Genomic DNA, 19,012 nt, shown 5'->3' on the forward strand with positions numbered 1-19,012 from the left:
CCAAAACAATACCCATTCTTGTCTTAGGACAACTCTGATGAACTTTTTTTGATCCACTTCAAATGTTGACTACTGTATATATATATATATATATATATATATATATATATATATATATATATATATATATATATATATATATATATACACTTTCTTGCAAGATACTTTTCTTTTCCCACGTGAGTCAGTCCGCGTCAGTCGTGCTCTTTAACCAATCAGATGGGACCTCGCCATTTCAACCAATCATAACCCGCCAGGAGCGCAGCCTAAATCCTGTTTACATGATAAACCTCCAGAGCAGGTTTAAGCTTGCGCAGCTGTTGCTATGACAGCAAGTCCAGGATGAGCTTCGAAGAACCAAACAATCCAAGATCATGCCAAATCGTCAACAATCAAATCCAGCTAACTTAGTTAGCGAGGGAAGAACGGACCCCAGGGTCACATTTGTAAAAATAATAAATATAGTAAAATAATAATATTGTGAATTATTATTACAGTTTAAAATAAATCAAAATGTGATTTATTATTATATTTTTATTATTTCAGCATCATTACTCCAGTCAAAAGTGTCACATGATCCTTCAGAAATCATTTTAATATGCTTATTTGCTGTTCAAGAAACATGTCGAAATTTATTATATGCTTTTTTTGAAGACTATATTATGACTAAAAAGTTTTTAAAAACTGCATTTGTTTGAAACAAACATCTTTCGTAATCGTAACATTAAAAATGTCTGAATAAATGCATTAATTTATTTACAAAACGTTACCCGCTCCAACCGTTTGAACAGTAGTGTACATCAATCCTATTTTCTTTATAAAATATATATTTTATGTTTTTTAAGAGAATGTGATTGCAAAATTACCTTCCAATGTTTACAAGTGACGAATTGGAAACGCAAGATGACGTCAGAGCAGCAGCAGTGGACACGCAGACACGAGTTTCCGGAACTGACACGCATGCGCACTGACCGTTTTTACCACTGAAGTGAACTGTTGCTCGGTAACTACCGGGAATTAGCGGCTTTTCTCGATCACATTTAAACGTTCACCACTGCTAGGGGAATTCAAGTGCCATCTTTTTGTGTTCACCGAGAGGATTTCAATCATAGAACCGCTGAATTCATAAATCTCAGAGGATGGCTGTATTATTGACCCATACGTCCCAGATGTAGCCGAACGGTGAGAACATATTCCTGCGTTCATACAGATATTCACCCAGCCAGAGGATAAACACATCTGACAGCATTTCAAGAGTCTAGTCTATCTCTCTAAAACCTTACAGACCTACTTTTAACTATCAAATGGGACTCCGTTTATCATCGAAACTGTTCTCGGCCTGATAAGACGTTAACTGTGGTTGTTTTTCATGCTCAGACGTTTATTGTGGTTACGTTTCAAAATGTAGTGAGCTGCCTAACTAGACAACATTCAGGTGGTCTTCGAATTGTATTTTATGGAATTCATAGGTGCTTTCGAACGCCCTTATGTATGCTGTCTATGTAGGCAACTAACTAGGTCGTAAGTCTTTAATTGTGGTCTTAGATAGACATGTGAACGTGAAGATAAGTGGTTGTATGACGAGCGGTTTTTTCACTTCCTCATGTCAGGACATGCCACGTCTCCTTAGCTCACCTGCACACGTGTGTAAGACCCTGATGCTGATGAAGATGTCCTGAAATATGACGTCATGGAGGAACACACCTGTACAGAGAAGAAGCTGCCAGTAAAAGTTTGATTCGTCCACATCACCTGTTCATCCACTCCAGCAATGGGAAGGCAAGTACAAAACTGATGTGATTTGAGTAAAGTGGTTTTCTCAAATGAATAAAAGTTGATGTGAAATGTGATAAAAATGTGGAAATAAATTCTTAAAGGGATAGTTCAAGCAAAAATGAAAATGCTGTTATTAATTACTCCCCCCTCTTTCGTTACGAACCTGTAAGTCCTTTGTTCATCTTCAGAACACAAATTAAGATATTTTATGGTGAAATCTGAGAGCTCTCTGTCCCTTTGTAGACAGCAAGGGTCCTATCATGGTCAAGGCACAGAAACGTAGTAAAGAAATCGTTAAAGTAGTCCATGTAACTTCAGAGGTTCAACCACAAATTTATGAAGTTACAAGAATACTTTACTTAAGTTACAAGAAAAGTCTGCCGCAAGAAACAAAGTCACCTACATCTTGGATGCCCTGGGGGTAAGCAGATAAACATCAAATTTTCATTTTTGGATGAACTATCCCTTTAACTAGAGTAGAACACATATACGTTGCGCCTTGTTTATGTGCAGAGGAACACACACACAGAGCAGAAGAATTGTTGAATAAAGTTGTTTCTGCGCACAAAAAATATTCCCATAATTACTTAAAATTATGGTTGAACCACTATCGCGTGGATTATTTTATCAATGTCTTTACTACCTTTCTGTGCCTTGAATATGGAAGGAAGGAATATTGAAAGACTCTTGCTGTCTGTGGAGGGACAGAAAGATATTAGATTACGTCAAAAATAAATGAATTTGTGTTCTGAAGATGAACAAAGATCTTATGGGTTTTGAACAACATGAGGATGAGTAATTAATGACAGAATTTGTATCCCTATCCCTTTAACCTTTTTTCTGAATTATTTATTTATTTTGTGTCTTCTTGTTGACAACCTTGAAAGCCAGCATGAAATAAGAATAGATGCTTTTTGCTTTCTAAATGTACTATCCTAGTCTTATTGTGAATGATTTGTTGGTGCAGACTAGTTGTAAACTTAAAATGTACTCTTTTCTTTTGTAAGTTTTTACACTCTGATTTTTCAAATACATTTTTCACATGGAAGTCAAATCTGTGGAAGCTTATTACCACCATGGATTACGAAATGGTAACTGAAAAAGTTTATCTCACAATTCAAGCTTTTTTCCTTGCAATTCTAAGAAAAAAGGCAGAAAAAATATAGAATTTTTTATAAATCTCACAATTCAGACTTTTTTCCCCCCTCTCAAATTCTAAGAAAAAAAGACTTTAAAAAAGTCTCCAAACAATATAGAAACATTTCTAATTCTGTGGTAGTAATAGGCTTCCATAAAAACCCACTGAAGTTAATTAAAATTCTGAAGTCTTAAAAAAAATGCGAATTTTTCCACCATGGATTGGATAGAAACTTTTGTAATAGAAAAATAGAAACATAGGGACATTTATTCTTAGAATTGTTTAGAAAGAGTTTATATTTAGCAGTTCTGAGTTTATGTCTTGCAATTCTGATTTTATATCTCTCAATGCAATTTTTTTAATAATTTTTTTTATTATTATTCTGTTTTAGTAATAGACTTCCATAAAAATGCTCTAAAGTAAATTAAAATTAACAAGTCTGAAGTCTAAAAAAAACATCTGAAAATAGTTTTCATGGTGGGAAAAAAAGTGGAAACATTTCTAACAGAAAAATAGAAACATAGAGACCTTTCCTCTTAAAATTGTACGTTTATATTTGGCGGTTCTGAGTTTATATCTTGCAATGCATTTTTTTTTTATTATTATTTAATAATTTATTTTTATTTATTCTGTGGTACTAATAGGCTTTCATAATAATCCACTTAAGTTTATTAAAATAAGTCTGAATTCTGAGGGGAAAAAAATCTGAATGTTTTTTTTCTGCAATGAAATAAAATATATAGGAACATTTCTAATAGAAACAGAGTCATTTCTTCTTAGAATTTACCGATTTATTTGTTTGGCGAGTTTATATTTAGCAGTTCTGAGTTTATAATTTGCAATTCTGATTTTATGTCTTGCAATGCAATTTATTTTATTTATTTTTTATATATTATTTTATTAGGATTTTATTTAATATAAATCCACTGAAGTAAATTAAAATAAACTAAGTCTGAAGTGAAAAAAATATCTGAATACTGTGTTTTTCCTCCATGGGAGTTTATAACTTGCCATTCAGATTTTTTTTTATCTCGCAATGCAATCATTTATTCTATTTTATTTATTTATTTATTTATTATTCTGTGGTAATAAAAGGCTTCCATAAAATCCAAAGAAAAGTCAATTGAAATAAACATAATACTTTTTAATTCAAATTTGAAGGCAAACTTTAACAGGAAATGTATTTATTTAGACACTACTTAATCACTACTTGCCACTGCACTGTGTTCATTGGATGAAGCTAAAACAGGATATTCAACATGTAACCATTCTACAACCTAACCACAAGCTCTGCTTTTCAGTGGCAACCACAAAAATGTGGAACTCTTATAAATGTTCAACATAATTGAACATTAAATGCAATTAAATTAAGTAGTTCTTTGCAACTGTGTTGCTTTTAGCTCATTTTAATAAATAAAATTGGACAAGCACCAAAAATAGTTTTTTCTAGTGAACATCTTTTCCATTTTTAGCCAAGCTAAGAGGATCCAGTAACCATAGTGATAAATTTCTCATCTTTTTTTTTTTTTTTTTCTTGACAGGATTAGCATTTCCTGCCTGTTTCCAGCATCCTGGCACTTCAGCCTGTCTCCGGTGGTTCTGCCGCGGTTCCTGTTGCCTTCCTTCAGGCAGCTGCTGCTGCTGGGTCTGTTGGCTGGTGTGATGGGGCTGCTGTACCTCCTGCTGGTCACAGGGAAGGGCCAGTACAGCTGGTTAAGAGAGGACAGACACATCCACACGTAAAACACCTATCAGTTCTTATCAGTTCTGCTATTTCTGTTACACATCTCAGCGAATCTAATCATCCTGATTGATGTGTCTCCACTAGACGTTTGGGTCGGGTGCCGGATATGGAGGCCACGGACACCAATAACCCCAACCTGAACTACGGGCTGGTAGTGGACTGTGGCAGCAGCGGCTCCCGTGTTTTTGTGTACACCTGGCCTCGGCACAACGGCAACCCGCATGAACTCCTCGACATCAAACAGATGCGAGACAAGCACAGGAAACCTGTAGTCATGAAGATCAAGCCAGGTCAGTGTAGGAATGAATGAACAGAATTAGAGGTCGACCGATATTAGATTTTACCGTTGGTTGGACCACACTGGCCGATGCCAATTAATTAACCGATCGTTTTTATAAAATAGATACTGAACGGAAACTAAAATAGTGCTCTACTATTTAAAAAAAAAATACTAAACAATACTTTGTAAATTATTTAAAATATTAATATTAATTATATTGATCATTTGAAGTTCTCACAGCAGGCGCGTCATCAGCTTTAGATCGGTTAATGAGATCTGCCTTTTTAGAGACCGGCGGTCAAACATCTTAAAGCGATTATCGACCGATCATTTAGAGCACCCCTAATTTCAGCCACTGTACATGATGTAAACGATACAAAATGACCCCAAGGAACACGGAACACTTTCAAACATTTAAAAATGTAATATTATATATGAAATATATAATGTTCATAAAACATTACAGTGTGCAGGCTCTCCGATTCTTCTCCTGTTCTCTCGCGGTCCGCCATCTCACGATATTAATATATTGTGGCTGTAGTTTACACAGGACTGGTGGGGAATGCGCATCGATACACCTTTATCATACAGGTGAATTTCAATAAAATGAATGTCATGGACAAGTTCATTTATTTCAGTAATTCAACTCAAATTGTGAAACTTGTGTATTAATATAATATAATAATATAATGAAAAGAACCAAAGACTGAAACTATTTCAGTCCGTGTGCATTGAATTTGTGATGATTTGGCTCACATTTAACAAAAACCCACCACTTCACTATCTCAGCAAATTAGAATATGGTGACATGCCAATTAGCTAATCAACTCAAAACACCTACAAAGGTTTCCTGAGCCTTCAAAATGGTCTCTCAGTTTGGTTCACTAGGCTACACAATCATGGGGAAGACTGCTGATCTGACAGTTGTCCAGAAGACAATCATTGACACCCTTCACAAGGAGCGTAAGCCACAAACCTTCATTGCCAAAGAAGCTGGCTGTTCACAGAGTGCTGTATCCAGGCATGTTAACAGAAAGTTGAGTGGAAGGAAAAAGTGTGAAAGAAAAAGATGCACAACCAACCAAGAGAACCGTAGCCTTGAGAGGCTTGTCAAGCAAAATTGATTCAAGAAAATTGGGTGAACTTCACAAGGAATGGACTGAGGCTGGGGTCAAGGCATCAAGAGCCACCACACACAGATGGGTCAAGGAATTTGAATATAGAATATAGAATCTATGGGGTATTGTCAAGAGGAAAATAAGAAACAAGAGACCAAAAAATGCCACTGTCAAAGAAACCTGATCACCTCCATGCCACGCCGAATTGAGGCAGTAATTAAAGCAAAAGGAGCCCCTACCAAGTATTGACAACATATACAATAAATTAACATACTTTCCAGGAGGCCAACAATTCACAAATTTGTTTTATTATTATTATTATTATTATTATTATTGGCCTTATGAAGTATTCTAATTTGTTGAGATGGTGAATTGGTGGGTTTTTGTTAAATGTGAGCCAAATCATCACAATTAAAAGAACCAAAGACTTAAACTACTTCAGTCTGTGTGCATTGAATTTATTTAATAGACGAGTTTCACAATTTCAGTTGAATTATTGAAATAAAAGAACTTTTCCACAACATTCTAATTTATTGAGATGCACCTGTATATGTTATGTGGTTTATTTTGATCAGTTAACTGTCAATAAATCGCAATTTTTCTGCGCTAAACAAGTGAATTTTGTCAAGATATTTTCAGAGATGATAGACAAGAGTTTATAGAATAATACTTGAATAAAAACCTAATTTTGGCCAAAAATTGACATTCAACCTATTTTTCGAATTTCCTAAAAACATGCCAGCGCTACGATGTAGGGCTGGGCCGATAAACGATATCATATCGAATCGCGATAAAATTTATGTTAATAACGATGATAAGCTCTAGACATTTTTTGCTCGATATGGATTAATCTAAGAGCCAATCACACAGCAGAAATATGCGACAACAGCCAATCAGCGTGCAGCGTGCGTGTGCATGTCAAAGTACAAAGTTCATTTCCTACCGCACTTTGCGAAGCAACCCTACACCAGGACGACAAAAAAAAAAAAAAGAGTGGAAGCAGCGACGAAAGTGAAACTAACCTCGAGTTATCATTCAAAGATGTTGAAATTGTCGACAAAAAGGTAGCATGAATTCCATTAAGTGGTTTGGCTATCTAAAAAGTGACTCTCAGCTCAGCTCAGCTGAGAGTTTGGCGCGATTGTTAAAACTGAAACCGAAAGCAAAAAACGCACGCGCATGCAAAAGCCATTTTTTAATCCCCCTTATTTAGAGAGTGACTCCCCAATGCACGCAAATTACGCTACATGCCATATCTAGGCTGTTATTAGTATGTAGACTATGATAGGTTGTGTATGTCTATAGCTCTGTATCATGCTTGAAATATTCTGTCTCTATTTGCACTTTGAATATTTAGAGAGTAGCCTACTTTGATTATGGCTGAATTATCTGCACTTAATACGATTAAAAAAGAACTGTGTCGTAATTTTTTGTTATTTATACTGTAGAGTGTTTCAAAATGCAGTGGTTGCCTCTAATTTAAATAGCTCAACCTATAATAGAGAAAATAAACAATTGTGTTAATAATAATAAATAAATAAATAATTGTTACAAATTATGTTTTTACAATCATTTTATGTTTACATTTTGTACATTTACTCTCATTTACCATACTCTGTCACAACATTAATTTTTTTAATTTGTTTTAGTAAGGTGTTTTAATTTTTAAGGCCAAATCTGTAATCTGCTTTTGTTAATAAACTATACTTTAAAATGTAATTCAATGAACCCTTTAATTTTTGTGGCTTTAGTCATTGTTGGGATACTATTTCAAAGCTGGCAACATCAACAGCTTATATCGAAATATATATATCGTTATCGTTCAATATGGGGAAAAAATTATCGAGATTACATTTTTGCCATATCGCCCAGCCCTACTACGATGGGTTTTCCTAGATCGCATCACATATGTACTCTACCTGATATACATCCAAATCAGTTAGTATTTTGAATTGAATCTAATCAACCTTTGTATCAATACCACCCCTATAAATAACACTACTTTCTGTCTGTTCAGGTATTTCAGAGTATGCATCCACACCAGACAAAGCCAGTGACTACATCAGCCCTCTCCTGAGCTTTGCTGCTCAGCACATCCCTAAGAACAAGCACCAGGAAACGCCTCTTTACATCCTGTGCACCGCCGGAATGAGAGTCCTGCCTGAAAGGTGTCAAATCACACGCTCACAAATATACAAACACCATATTAGCTGCACCCTGTGAGAAAGCTGCCACATGTGCTAAGACTGATTGTTTGCAGCCAACAGGAGGCTCTGCTGGAGGATTTGCGGACTGATATTCCTGTAAATTTCAACTTCCTGTTCTCCGACTCCCATGTGGAAGTTATCTCAGGCAAACAGGAGGGTGAGACCCACCTCTGAAGCTCTTCTAGACCACCTCTAGAGTCATTGAGTTCTTGAATGTTTTAAAAGAATTGTCCTTTGCTTAGCAAGGCTGCATTTATTGGATCAAAAATACATTAAAAAGCCTTTGGAAATCATTCTAATATGCTGATTTGCTGCTTAAGAAATATTTTTTATTATCAATGTTTATTTTATTTTATTATTATTTTTTTTTTTCAGGAGTGTATGCATGGATAGGTATCAACTTTGTTCTAGGGCGTTTCAATCATGTTGAGGATGGTAAGTGATATTGTACCTTTTTTTAACAATTAAAAGCTCATAGAAAAGTTACTTGTCTTTCTGTTTTTGTTACATTTTCTGTCCTCTTGTTTCTCAGAAAATGAGGCAGTGGTGGAGGTGCAGGTTCCTGGCAGTGACCAGCAGGAGACGCTGGTGCGCAAGCGTACGGCTGGCGTATTGGACATGGGCGGCGTCTCCACTCAGATCGCATACGAAGTGCCCAAAACTGTAAGCTTTGCTTCTCCACAACAGGTTATTATTATAAAATTTCCCGTATTTTTAAAAGCTGAAAGTCTGGCTTTGTCATTCTCATTCTCTCATTCTTGTTCTCCTGGTGCTCTATGGTCCTTGGCCCAGTGCAGTACAAGGCCATGGTGAATTTGCTGAACTGATGCCTTGGACTGAGATAAGCCTGCTGCATGCTCATAGCAGCATTGTGCTTAAACTCTGAGAACAATACTAAACGCTCTTCAACAGTCATTTTTTTTAAAGGGGACCATATTTACCACTTTTGCAATGTATTAGATTTTTTCATCTTCTCCTGAAGTCATTTACAATATCAGTAAAGGTTTCTTACACCACTAAAAATATTGTACAGCACACTCTCATTATAGTTTGTAACTATTTTGTTTTGGTGAATTGGAGGCGTATTTATATTCACATTCAGGCTAATTCGTACAACCTAATATTTACAGTCTTATTCAGATTAACCTATTTTGTACAGTCTCAATTTAGTCTCAAAACTAATCCATATAATTGCATCAGGCTAATTCATACAGCCTCTTTCATGCTAGTTTATACAGTCTTATTCAGATTAGTTCATATAGTCTCTCTGGGACCAATTCGTACAATCTTATTCTGACTAGTTTATATGGGCCGTTCTAATTGGTGCAAACTGCTGTCCCACAATAAAAAAAACACATTTAAAAAGCATTTAAGTATTTAAAACTTAGATGTTTAAATGTTTACTGAGATCCTTTTATTATCTATTGAAACCCACAGTAATATTTAAAATATCAGTAAGTGTTATATATATATATATATATATATATATTACTTATTGGGTACTTTCAACTAGGTGGCTGTTTTGAACCCTAACCCCTAAATTTAATAATAACTTGAAACTTTCAACTGAAAATTATATTGAAATAATTTTTTCATTTCATTCCATTTTTCATTATTAAAAATATATTTTTAATTGAATTTGAAAAAAATAAATAAAAATAAATCTTTGTAAATCATGAAACTTTATGTAAAAAAAAAAAAAAAAAATGCATTCACTACCAAAACAGTGTATGCTTTAGTCTATTATCCGAGACTGATTTTAAGTACACCACCCCTACAAAAGTATGAAAAATCTGTGTAACTTAAAAGAATGTCACTACCAAAGACCATTTTTCTATAAGTAAACACACATTTTTGGGAGTTATTTCATAACATTTCGTTTTTATGTGTACAGCTGTTTAGAAATTTGCTAGCTAATCATGTGTGGATTTGCATATTTGAGCTAGGTTCAAAAGTATCTAAAATTGTCACTACTGACACAGTCACGATCAAAACTTTTGGTGAATTTTCAGTAATGATATCTTTGTTTTTTGGGTGTTATCCCATCAAATTTTTACTACCATAATAATCACGATCGAAATATGTCATCATTGTTTCAGTAGTGCCAAAAGGGAACACACAATCCTTTATTAGGGAGAAATAAAAATTTTTAGTATTGTAGTATGTTTTTATAGTGTTAAAATTCTGTAATGTGATGTGGTCGCTACCAAAACATTACAGTCACGACCAAAACATGGGATGTTTTGTCAAAAATAAAGTACACTGAATTATCAACTTAGATGTTATGATAGTGTTTGGTTCGGTATATATTCAAACTAACAAATTATTAATTTTGAAATCAATATGATCAACTTTTTGCCTTTTACAAAGAAAATCAGATTCAAAATAACACATCTCATAAATCACACTTAAAAAATATTGGTAAAATTGTAATTGTTTTTGATTTACCTCTGAAAACTTTAATAAAATAGAAAAAATCTATATTTACAAAGAAGAGGTAAGCTAAATCTTAATAGGTCAATATAACCCTTGTAGTTAAATTAATATTACCGTGTTTCAGTAGTGACAAGTTTGGGGAGAGGACAAATATTTCAGAACTTTCTGAAAATACAATATGAGAATTACATGCAAAATCTGTGGAAAAAGACACACTTTGAACCAGTTCTGTAGAATGGCCAATATAGTGTCATTTGGATTAATTTGTACTGCCTCATTCAGACTAATTTGTACAGTTTCATTTGGACTAATTCATACAAGCTCCTTCATAGTAATTTGTACAATCTACTTTATACAGTCTCGTTCATACTGTTTCATATAATTGGTTTGATTTAGTGGTGGCCCTTCATGCTTATGTTTTTTCAAGTGGGGGAAAAAAATCATACAACTTCATATGATTTTTTTTCTCCAATTCACTAAAATGTTAAATAGTTAAGTTTTCTTATGAGATTTTTTTTCTAAATGTAAATCAGATAATCATGTTTACCTACTTTTATTAGTGATATGGCCCCTTTAAACTAATTTGATCATTTAATTGAATCCCAGTAATTTGGGTAGAGTTACATGATCTAATTTTAGCAATCCATAATTTTGAGGTTTGCCTGCGCACGGTTTGTTTTTTCTAAATATAATATGTGACCCTGGACCACAAAACCAGTCTTGAGTCGCTGGGGTATATTTGTAGCAATAGCCAAAAATACATAGTATGGGTCAAAATTAGATTTTTCTTTTATGCCAAAAATCATTAGGAAATTAAGTAAAGATCATGTTACATTAAGTAAAATTCCTACTGTAAACCTATCAAAATGTAATTTTTTATTAGTAATATGCATTAAGAACTTAATTTGGAGAACTTTAAAGGTGATTTTCTCAGTATTTTGATTTTTTTGCACCCTTAGATTCCAGATTTTCAAACAGTTGTATCTCGGCCAAATATTGTCCTATCCTAACAAACCATACATCAATAGAAAGCTTATTTATTGAGCTTTCATATGATGTTTATATCTCTGTTGTTTTTTTGTTTGTTTGTTTTTTTTTAACCTTATGACTGGTTTTGTGGTCCAGGGTCACATATTTGACTTAATTCTGTATGTTTAATTGTTTTAGAGGAAAACTCCTCAGCACAAATCCTGATGGCCTCTTATCTCACATAACAGGATGCCGCTGGAATCAAATACAATCAGAATGAAGTGTTCAGTGTTTCCGTTGTTCTTTAAGTATTTTTCTGTATCTGTATTAGAGCTTCTAAGCTATTAAAGGAATGTTCTCAATCAACACATGTTGAGCTCAATAAGCCGCAGATGTTCTTTAATAGAATTGTAATCTCTCATTTTGTATATATAAAAAAAAAACTAAATAACCATTAAAAACCAGAAGTTTATCTGCTCTTTTGTAAGAATTAATAGAAATGCTTACAGAAAAAAAGCACGTTTTTAGAAAGATGACTCACTAATTTTCTACAGTCAATAACATGCCACAGATGGTTTTGATAGAGCTCAACTTCTGAACCCTGAACATTCCTTTAAATGTCATTTGTACAAATATGATGCTGCTTCTCACTTCACTTCGCTTTGCTGCATCTGTGTTTAAAGAAACTTGCAGTTCAAGTGCTCTTCACAGTAGATATGTATTTTTTAAAAGATTCTCCAGGAGGATCCTCTATTAACATCTGTTTTCCACCGCTTTCTTATATTTCTGTCTGTTTTGCTGTGTGCTACCAGGAAGAGATAGCCAAGAATCTGCTGGCAGAGTTTAACCTGGGCTGTGACGCCCACAGAACAGAACACGTGTACCGCGTTTACGTCTCAACATTTTTGGGTTTCGGTGGAAATGCGGCCCGCAAGAGATATGAGGAAAACCTCATCAGCACCACACAAATACAAAACAAGTAAGATCAAATATTTGTTGAACGTAAGCTAGATATCGTAGACTGCTGTTTATTTTTATTTTTTTTTTTTATATACATTTTTTTTATTCATTAATTAAACATAAAACTGATCAAAAGTGACAGTAAATACATTTTCAATGCTACTAAAGGTTTCTATTTCACATAAATATTAAGCAGCACTCTGCATATTAGAATTATTTTTGAAGGACCATTCTTAGTAGTAATGATGCTGAAAGTTCAGCTTTGCCATCAAAGCAAAATCACAAAATAAAATGTAGAATTAAAAAAATATTTTTAAATATTTGTTATTTTATACATACAAATTATATTATTTTATATACAGTATGTAACAAAAGTGAGTACACCCCTCACATTTTAGCAACCATTTATGATCTTGAAGTTTAAATCTGAACCATTATTAATAGTAAGCTAAATGTTTTTAACACTCATAGAAAAAGTCTGATTAGTTAAAAACATTAAAAGTGCACTAACATCATCAAAGTGCTCATGATGGATAATTAAAGTGTGGAAAGTTCTCATGAACCACTTGCTCTTGTCTGTAGGCTGCTGGGTCAGCATCAAGGAGAGAGCACAGACTCGCCCATCCTCGACCCCTGTCTGCCAGCTGACCTCCAGGATGAGGTGGGTCCTCAAGACCAGAGAGTTCACCTGCGTGGCACTGGAGACTTCGACCGCTGCCGTCTGCTGCTTCAGCCGTTCCTCAACCGCACCAACGACACCAACACATCGCTGAACGGAGTCTACCAGCCACCCATTGACTTCACCAACAGCCAGTTCTTCGGCTTCTCTGAGTTCTACTACTGTACTGAAGATGTACTGCGCATGGGAGGAGACTACAACTCCACCAAATATTCAAATGCTGCTAAGGTACACCAACATTTTACAATATGTTAATGCTGCTCTTTTTCCATAGAATCAAAGCACACTGGTTGTCAAGCTCCAAAAAGAGAGGTCACTTCTGTTGTATGGAAAAGAGCAGCATGAACTTTCTTCAAGATGTCTCTTTTTGTGATGCATAAAAGAAAATTTGAACAAAGAAATAAGATTTTTATTACAGCAAATGTTTCAGTGATCCAACCCTGAAAGGAGAAGTTCACATCCAGGACAAACATTTACAGATAATGTACTTACCTCCTTGTCATTAAAGATGATCAAGTCTTTCTTCAGTTGTAAAGAAATTGTTTTTTTTTTTGTTTTTTTTGAGGAAAACATTTCAGGATTTCTCTCCATATAGTCAACTTCTATGGTGGCCCCGAGTTTGAACTTGCAGCCTCAAAGGGCTCTAAATGATCCCAGCCGAGGAAGAAAGGTCTTATCTAGTGAAGCGATTTATGTACGTTTTAACCTCAAATGCTCATCTTGCCTAGCTCTGCGTCAACTCTGTATTCTGGCTCAAGACAGTTAGGGTATGTCGAAAAACTCCCATCTCATTTTCTCCTCCAACTTCAGAAAATCATTCTAAATCGCTGCAGAAGCAGCGATTTTTAGTACTGTTATTTTTAGTACAGCGATTTTTAGTACTGTTATTTAGCAAGGATGCATTAAACAGATTACATTCTTACAAAAAAAATCTAGTTTTAAGAACGTTCGATTCATGAAAGAATGTTTTCCCAAAGATATTAAGGAACACAACTGTTTTCAGCATTGATAATAGGCAGAAATGTTTCTTAAGCAGCAAATCAGCATATTAGAATGATTTAACCTCAAATGCTCATCTTGCCTAGCTCTGCGTCAACTCTGTATTCTGGCTCAAGACAGTTAGGGTATGTCGAAAAACTCCCATCTCATTTTCTCCTCCAACTTCAGAAAATCATTTTAAATCGCTGCAGAAGTACTGACCCAGTGTTTCAAAGTGAACATGCCAAGGAGATCAAACACCTTTACAAAAAAAAAGGTAAAACCGCAATGTAAGGCGATTTTGAAGTTGAAGAAGAAAATGAGATGGGAGTTTTTTTGACATACCCTAACTGCCTTTAACCGGAGTACACAGAGTTGACACAGAGCTAGACAAGACGAGCATTTGAGGTTAAAAAGTATAGAAATTGTCCATTTTTTTTTTTTGTTTAGCTAGATAATACCCTTTTTTCTCAGCTGGGATCATTCAGAGCCTTTTAAAGCTGCATTTAAACTGCATTTTGGAAGTTCAAACTCGGGGCCACCATAGAAGTCCACTATATTGAGAGAAATCCTGAAATGTTTTCCTCAAAAATCAATTTCTTTATGACTGAGAAAATAAAGACATGAACATCTTGGATGACCAGGGGGTGAGTACATTACCTGTAAATTTTTGTTCTGGAAATGAACTTCTCCTTTAAGTGGTGTCTAGTCAAAAATGACTAGCCTTTAAAAATGACTCATACATTTGTCATTATAGTGTTTGTTTTTATTTTCACTGACCTTATCCATTTAATTTCAGAGTTACTGTGCCACCCAGTGGAAGACTTTGAAAGAGCGATTTGATCGAGGACTTTATGCCTCGCATGCTGATCAGCATCGATTGAAGTAAGTTTAATATTCAAAACCTCCATTAGAGCAGTATTGACTAATTTTCTCTTCAGTACAAAGGTGTATGGTAGAAAATAATACATCAGTTTGTACATAGCACAGATTCAGTGAACAGTTTGGAGAAGGGTATAAACAGGCTGCTCCTCTCTTTCTGCAGGTATCAGTGCTTCAAGTCTGCGTGGATGTATGAGGTGCTCCACTCAGGTTTTGCATTTCCAGCGGCCTACGAGAATCTCAGGACGGCCTTGCTTGTGTATGAGAAAGAAGTGCAGTGGACGCTAGGAGCCATTTTGTATCGCACACGTTTTCTACCTCTAAGGTACATGCATACATACACCAACTTCATTTTTGAGCTTGTAGTTTTTTTTCCCCCCAAATATTTTTCCAATACTTTAGCTACTAAACTTCGATAACTATTGTTCAAAAGTTTGTGGTCAAACTTTTTTTTTAGTACTGTTATTTAGCAAGGATGCATTAAACAGATTACATTCTTACAAAAAAAAATCTAGTTTTAAGAACGTTCGATTCATGAAAGAATGTTTTCCCAAAGATATTAAGGAACACAACTGTTTTCAGCATTGATAATAGGCAGAAATGTTTCTTAAGCAGCAAATCAGCATATTAGAATGATTTTTGTAGGATCATGTGACACTGAAGACTGGAGTAACTGTTACTGTATTTTTGATCAAATATATGCGGCCTCAGTGAGGAGAATGACTTCCTGAACACTGGTGTCAACTAACATGACTTATTTTAAAGTCCAAAATAATCATTTTGTAATCTTTTTCTCACTTTGCAATATTTTTGTAACTTTTGCTACTAAACTTTAAGATAATAGATTAAAATAGTAGCCAACAACGTTCAAAGCGTTTAATTTGCATGATTTTGTAACACCTTTGCCCTGTAAATGATCATCTTCTAACTGTAATTTTCCTGAAATGGCATTTTGGTAATATGAGCTCAGTCTCTCAGAGACAGACATAATTTTAGGTTTAGCTGTTTAATAGTATTGCACACAGTTGTTTAAAATCCTTAGAATCTTATAGCCCATTTTATAGAGCCGTAAAGTCCATTCGTGTACATTTCTAATGTTTTCTTGTCTTTTGCTTTGTCAGGGACATCCAGCAGGAGAGTCTGAAGGGCTCCCACTCTCGTTGGCATCACAGCTTCTCCTTCATGAACAACCACTATCTCTTCCTAGCCTGTTTTCTGGTAGTAGTTTTGTCCATCCTCCTCTACCTGCTCCGTCTGAGACGCATACACAACCGCTCCACACTCCTGCGTGGCGCCTCTGCTTCCGTCCAGTGGCTGGAGGAAGGCCTCGGTTCACCAGACCTCCCTGTAACCTTATAGGGCTCGGACCCTGTCAATCAAACAACAACTGGCCAATCTCTGGAGGAGACCTCTCCAATGAAGGCGCTTTGGTTTTTAAAACACTTTGCATCCGATCATGTCCCTAAATCGTCACATCACTGTTTTTCACGAAATGATTTGCAAGGGATCCTACATAACATTTGCAGCCAAGGCCAGTCAAACTTGTACTGCAATGTGAAGATGATGAAGACTGGAGATCTGGAAAAGACCGTATGGATGTTTAGTTGTTTATTTATTAATCGTCTGAGGAACGCTTAAGGCTGCCTTTCGATTTTCAATGTCACTATTAATGTGAAATCGGAATATTGTCTCCAATTTGGATTTATGTACGCATAATTGAACATTTATTAAATGTTTTGGTTGTGCCAAAGAGAAACAGAGTGAGATTCTTTTTAAAACATGACTATTAAATGTTTTTTCCACCAAAAACAATTTTTTTTTTTTTTTTTTTTTTTTTCATCTGTTCAGTACAATAGAAACTCATGTCTTAGAACTCTGTTCTTGGGATTTTTTTAGACCCTGAAGTTGGACTGCTTTGATTTTTGTGGTAGAAAGCGAATTTTGAAATCCCTTTAAAGTGTAAACACCAGCCACATTTAGTAAGCTGGGGCAAGATCCTGTTTTTTCTACCTAAAGCAGCTTTCATAAATTAGAAAGAATAGCACGAAATATCCATGGATGAACAAGAAAATGGCTCTCATTTTTTATTGTTTTTCTTGTTAAAGGTAGATGGTTTCAATGCTTAATATTACAGTGTTACTGCTTTATCACTGGTACTGCTTATTGCTTGTCTGTGAGTGTATGTAGGATTGTGAGCACGTGTATGCGCACCTTGATTTTCTTTATTTTTTCTTCTTTTTAATGCCATCACCTATCATTTCTATGACTTCACATTGGGGTGGAGCTGTAAATGTTGTTTTTTTTAAACACGTGGAGCTCTATGATGAGAATCAGTGCAATATATTTCGGTGATAAATCACATTTTTGTGTTCCAGCTTGCAATATATAATAGTGGTTCACCCAAAAATAAGTTGTCATGTTTTTCCAAACCCATAAGAACACTTTTGTTGTGTCGAGGCATATTACTAATCAAATTAAGTTTTGATATATTTACGGTGCACTTAAAAACCTAAGTTCAGCAGCTGCCTTAGATTTTTAAGTTAAATCAGCTTAAAACTACAAGTTGATTTAACTTCAAATTTAGCAGCTGCTAAACGTAAGTTGAAACTGGTGAAAACTTTTTACAGTGTAGAAAGTCTCCATGGAACATAATCTTTACTTAATATCCTAATGATTTTTGGCATAGAAAAGAAACCCATACTGTTTTCCAAGTATGAGGTATTCTGAATCCAAACAATGGTTTTGTGTGAGAAACAATAATATGACACTTCTGTGGTGCTTTTTTTGTCGTTTTGACAAAGTCCTCATTCGCTTTTACTATATTGAAAATAACATGTTGTTATTTTCAATATTTGTTCCAACTTTGTATGAGTTTCTTTCTTCTGCGGAACACAAAAAAAAAATGTTTTAATGAAAGTGGGTAACCCATTGACATCCATAGTACTTTTTTGTCCATACTGTGGAAATCAATGGGGACCAACAACTTAAGGGTGAATAAATGACAGAATTTTCATTTTTGGCTGAACTATCCCTTTAATTCATTTTCTAAAACTAAGTTTATTTTGTTCAAGGTACACTCTTAAAATTAAAGGTGCTTCACGATGCCATAGAAGAACCTTTTTTCTTTGAATGGTTTCATAAAAAACCTCTGTTTCACAAAAGGTACTTTGTTACGAAAGAAGGTTCTTCAGATTACAAAAAGGTATAAAAGAGATGGTTATTTAAAGAACCCATGACTGAATGATTCTTTGTGGAACCAACAATGGTTCTTCTATGGCATCGCTGTGAAGAACCTTTTAAAGCACCTTTATTTTTAAGAGAGTACCATTACTGTAGGATTTGAGAGTTAGGATGTATTATGACTGGACGCCAGTGCAAATGACAAATGACAAAACAAACATCTAAAAGCCATTTAAGATTTAAGTAGTGTACACTTCCCTGATTGAATGTGTAGGTCCATGTATTTCAGTACGAATGTTCAATGACTTATTTCTTAAAGAAAACCTCTAATGTGGGGTTGTTGTTTGTGTCTTTGTTTGGAGAGTCAGTCACTGCTGTACTGTTGGTGTTTGTCAAGCACAAGTACCATATTCACACAAACTATTAAACTTACAAGTTTGCACGCAAAACATCAGTTCCTTCAATATTGCTGTTGTCAACGATAAAGCGAAATTAAGAACTAAAAGGTGTTTTGTGTTTTTTTTTTTTTTTTAAACCAATAGATCTGTACCGAAGGAGGGACTCTTGACTAGGACAAGTGTTGGGTTCTTTACGATCAAGAGGAGTTTGTGTCAGTGGTTTATTTACGAGAGGTTAAACCCTTCTCGTTTTCACTTCTCTCAGAG

The 19,012-nt window shown here is 34.9% G+C and overlaps 1 protein-coding gene across 2 annotated transcripts; it reads left to right on the forward strand.

The window, feature by feature from the left end:
- Positions 1 to 989: 989 nt before the first annotated feature.
- On the forward strand, positions 990 to 18,798 carry entpd4 (ectonucleoside triphosphate diphosphohydrolase 4). Of its 2 annotated transcripts, none has more exons than XM_073818929.1 (13): positions 990 to 1,182; positions 1,611 to 1,779; positions 4,456 to 4,653; positions 4,743 to 4,948; positions 8,074 to 8,224; positions 8,317 to 8,420; positions 8,639 to 8,698; positions 8,796 to 8,950; positions 12,481 to 12,647; positions 13,211 to 13,535; positions 15,085 to 15,170; positions 15,331 to 15,492; positions 16,289 to 18,798. In XM_073818929.1, the coding sequence occupies exons 2-13, from the start codon at positions 1,772 to 1,774 to the stop codon at positions 16,524 to 16,526; spliced, it is 1,860 nt and encodes a 619-aa protein (XP_073675030.1). In that variant the 5' UTR covers positions 990 to 1,182; positions 1,611 to 1,771; the 3' UTR covers positions 16,527 to 18,798. The 2 variants fall into 2 exon arrangements, with proteins under 2 accessions (XP_073675030.1, XP_073675031.1); XM_073818930.1 differs by having other exon boundaries at positions 8,796 to 8,926.
- Positions 18,799 to 19,012: the final 214 nt, after the last annotated feature.

The sequence above is a fragment of the Garra rufa genome, chromosome 15, assembly GCF_049309525.1.
Source record: "Garra rufa chromosome 15, GarRuf1.0, whole genome shotgun sequence".
Lineage (NCBI taxonomy): Eukaryota > Metazoa > Chordata > Actinopteri > Cypriniformes > Cyprinidae > Garra > Garra rufa.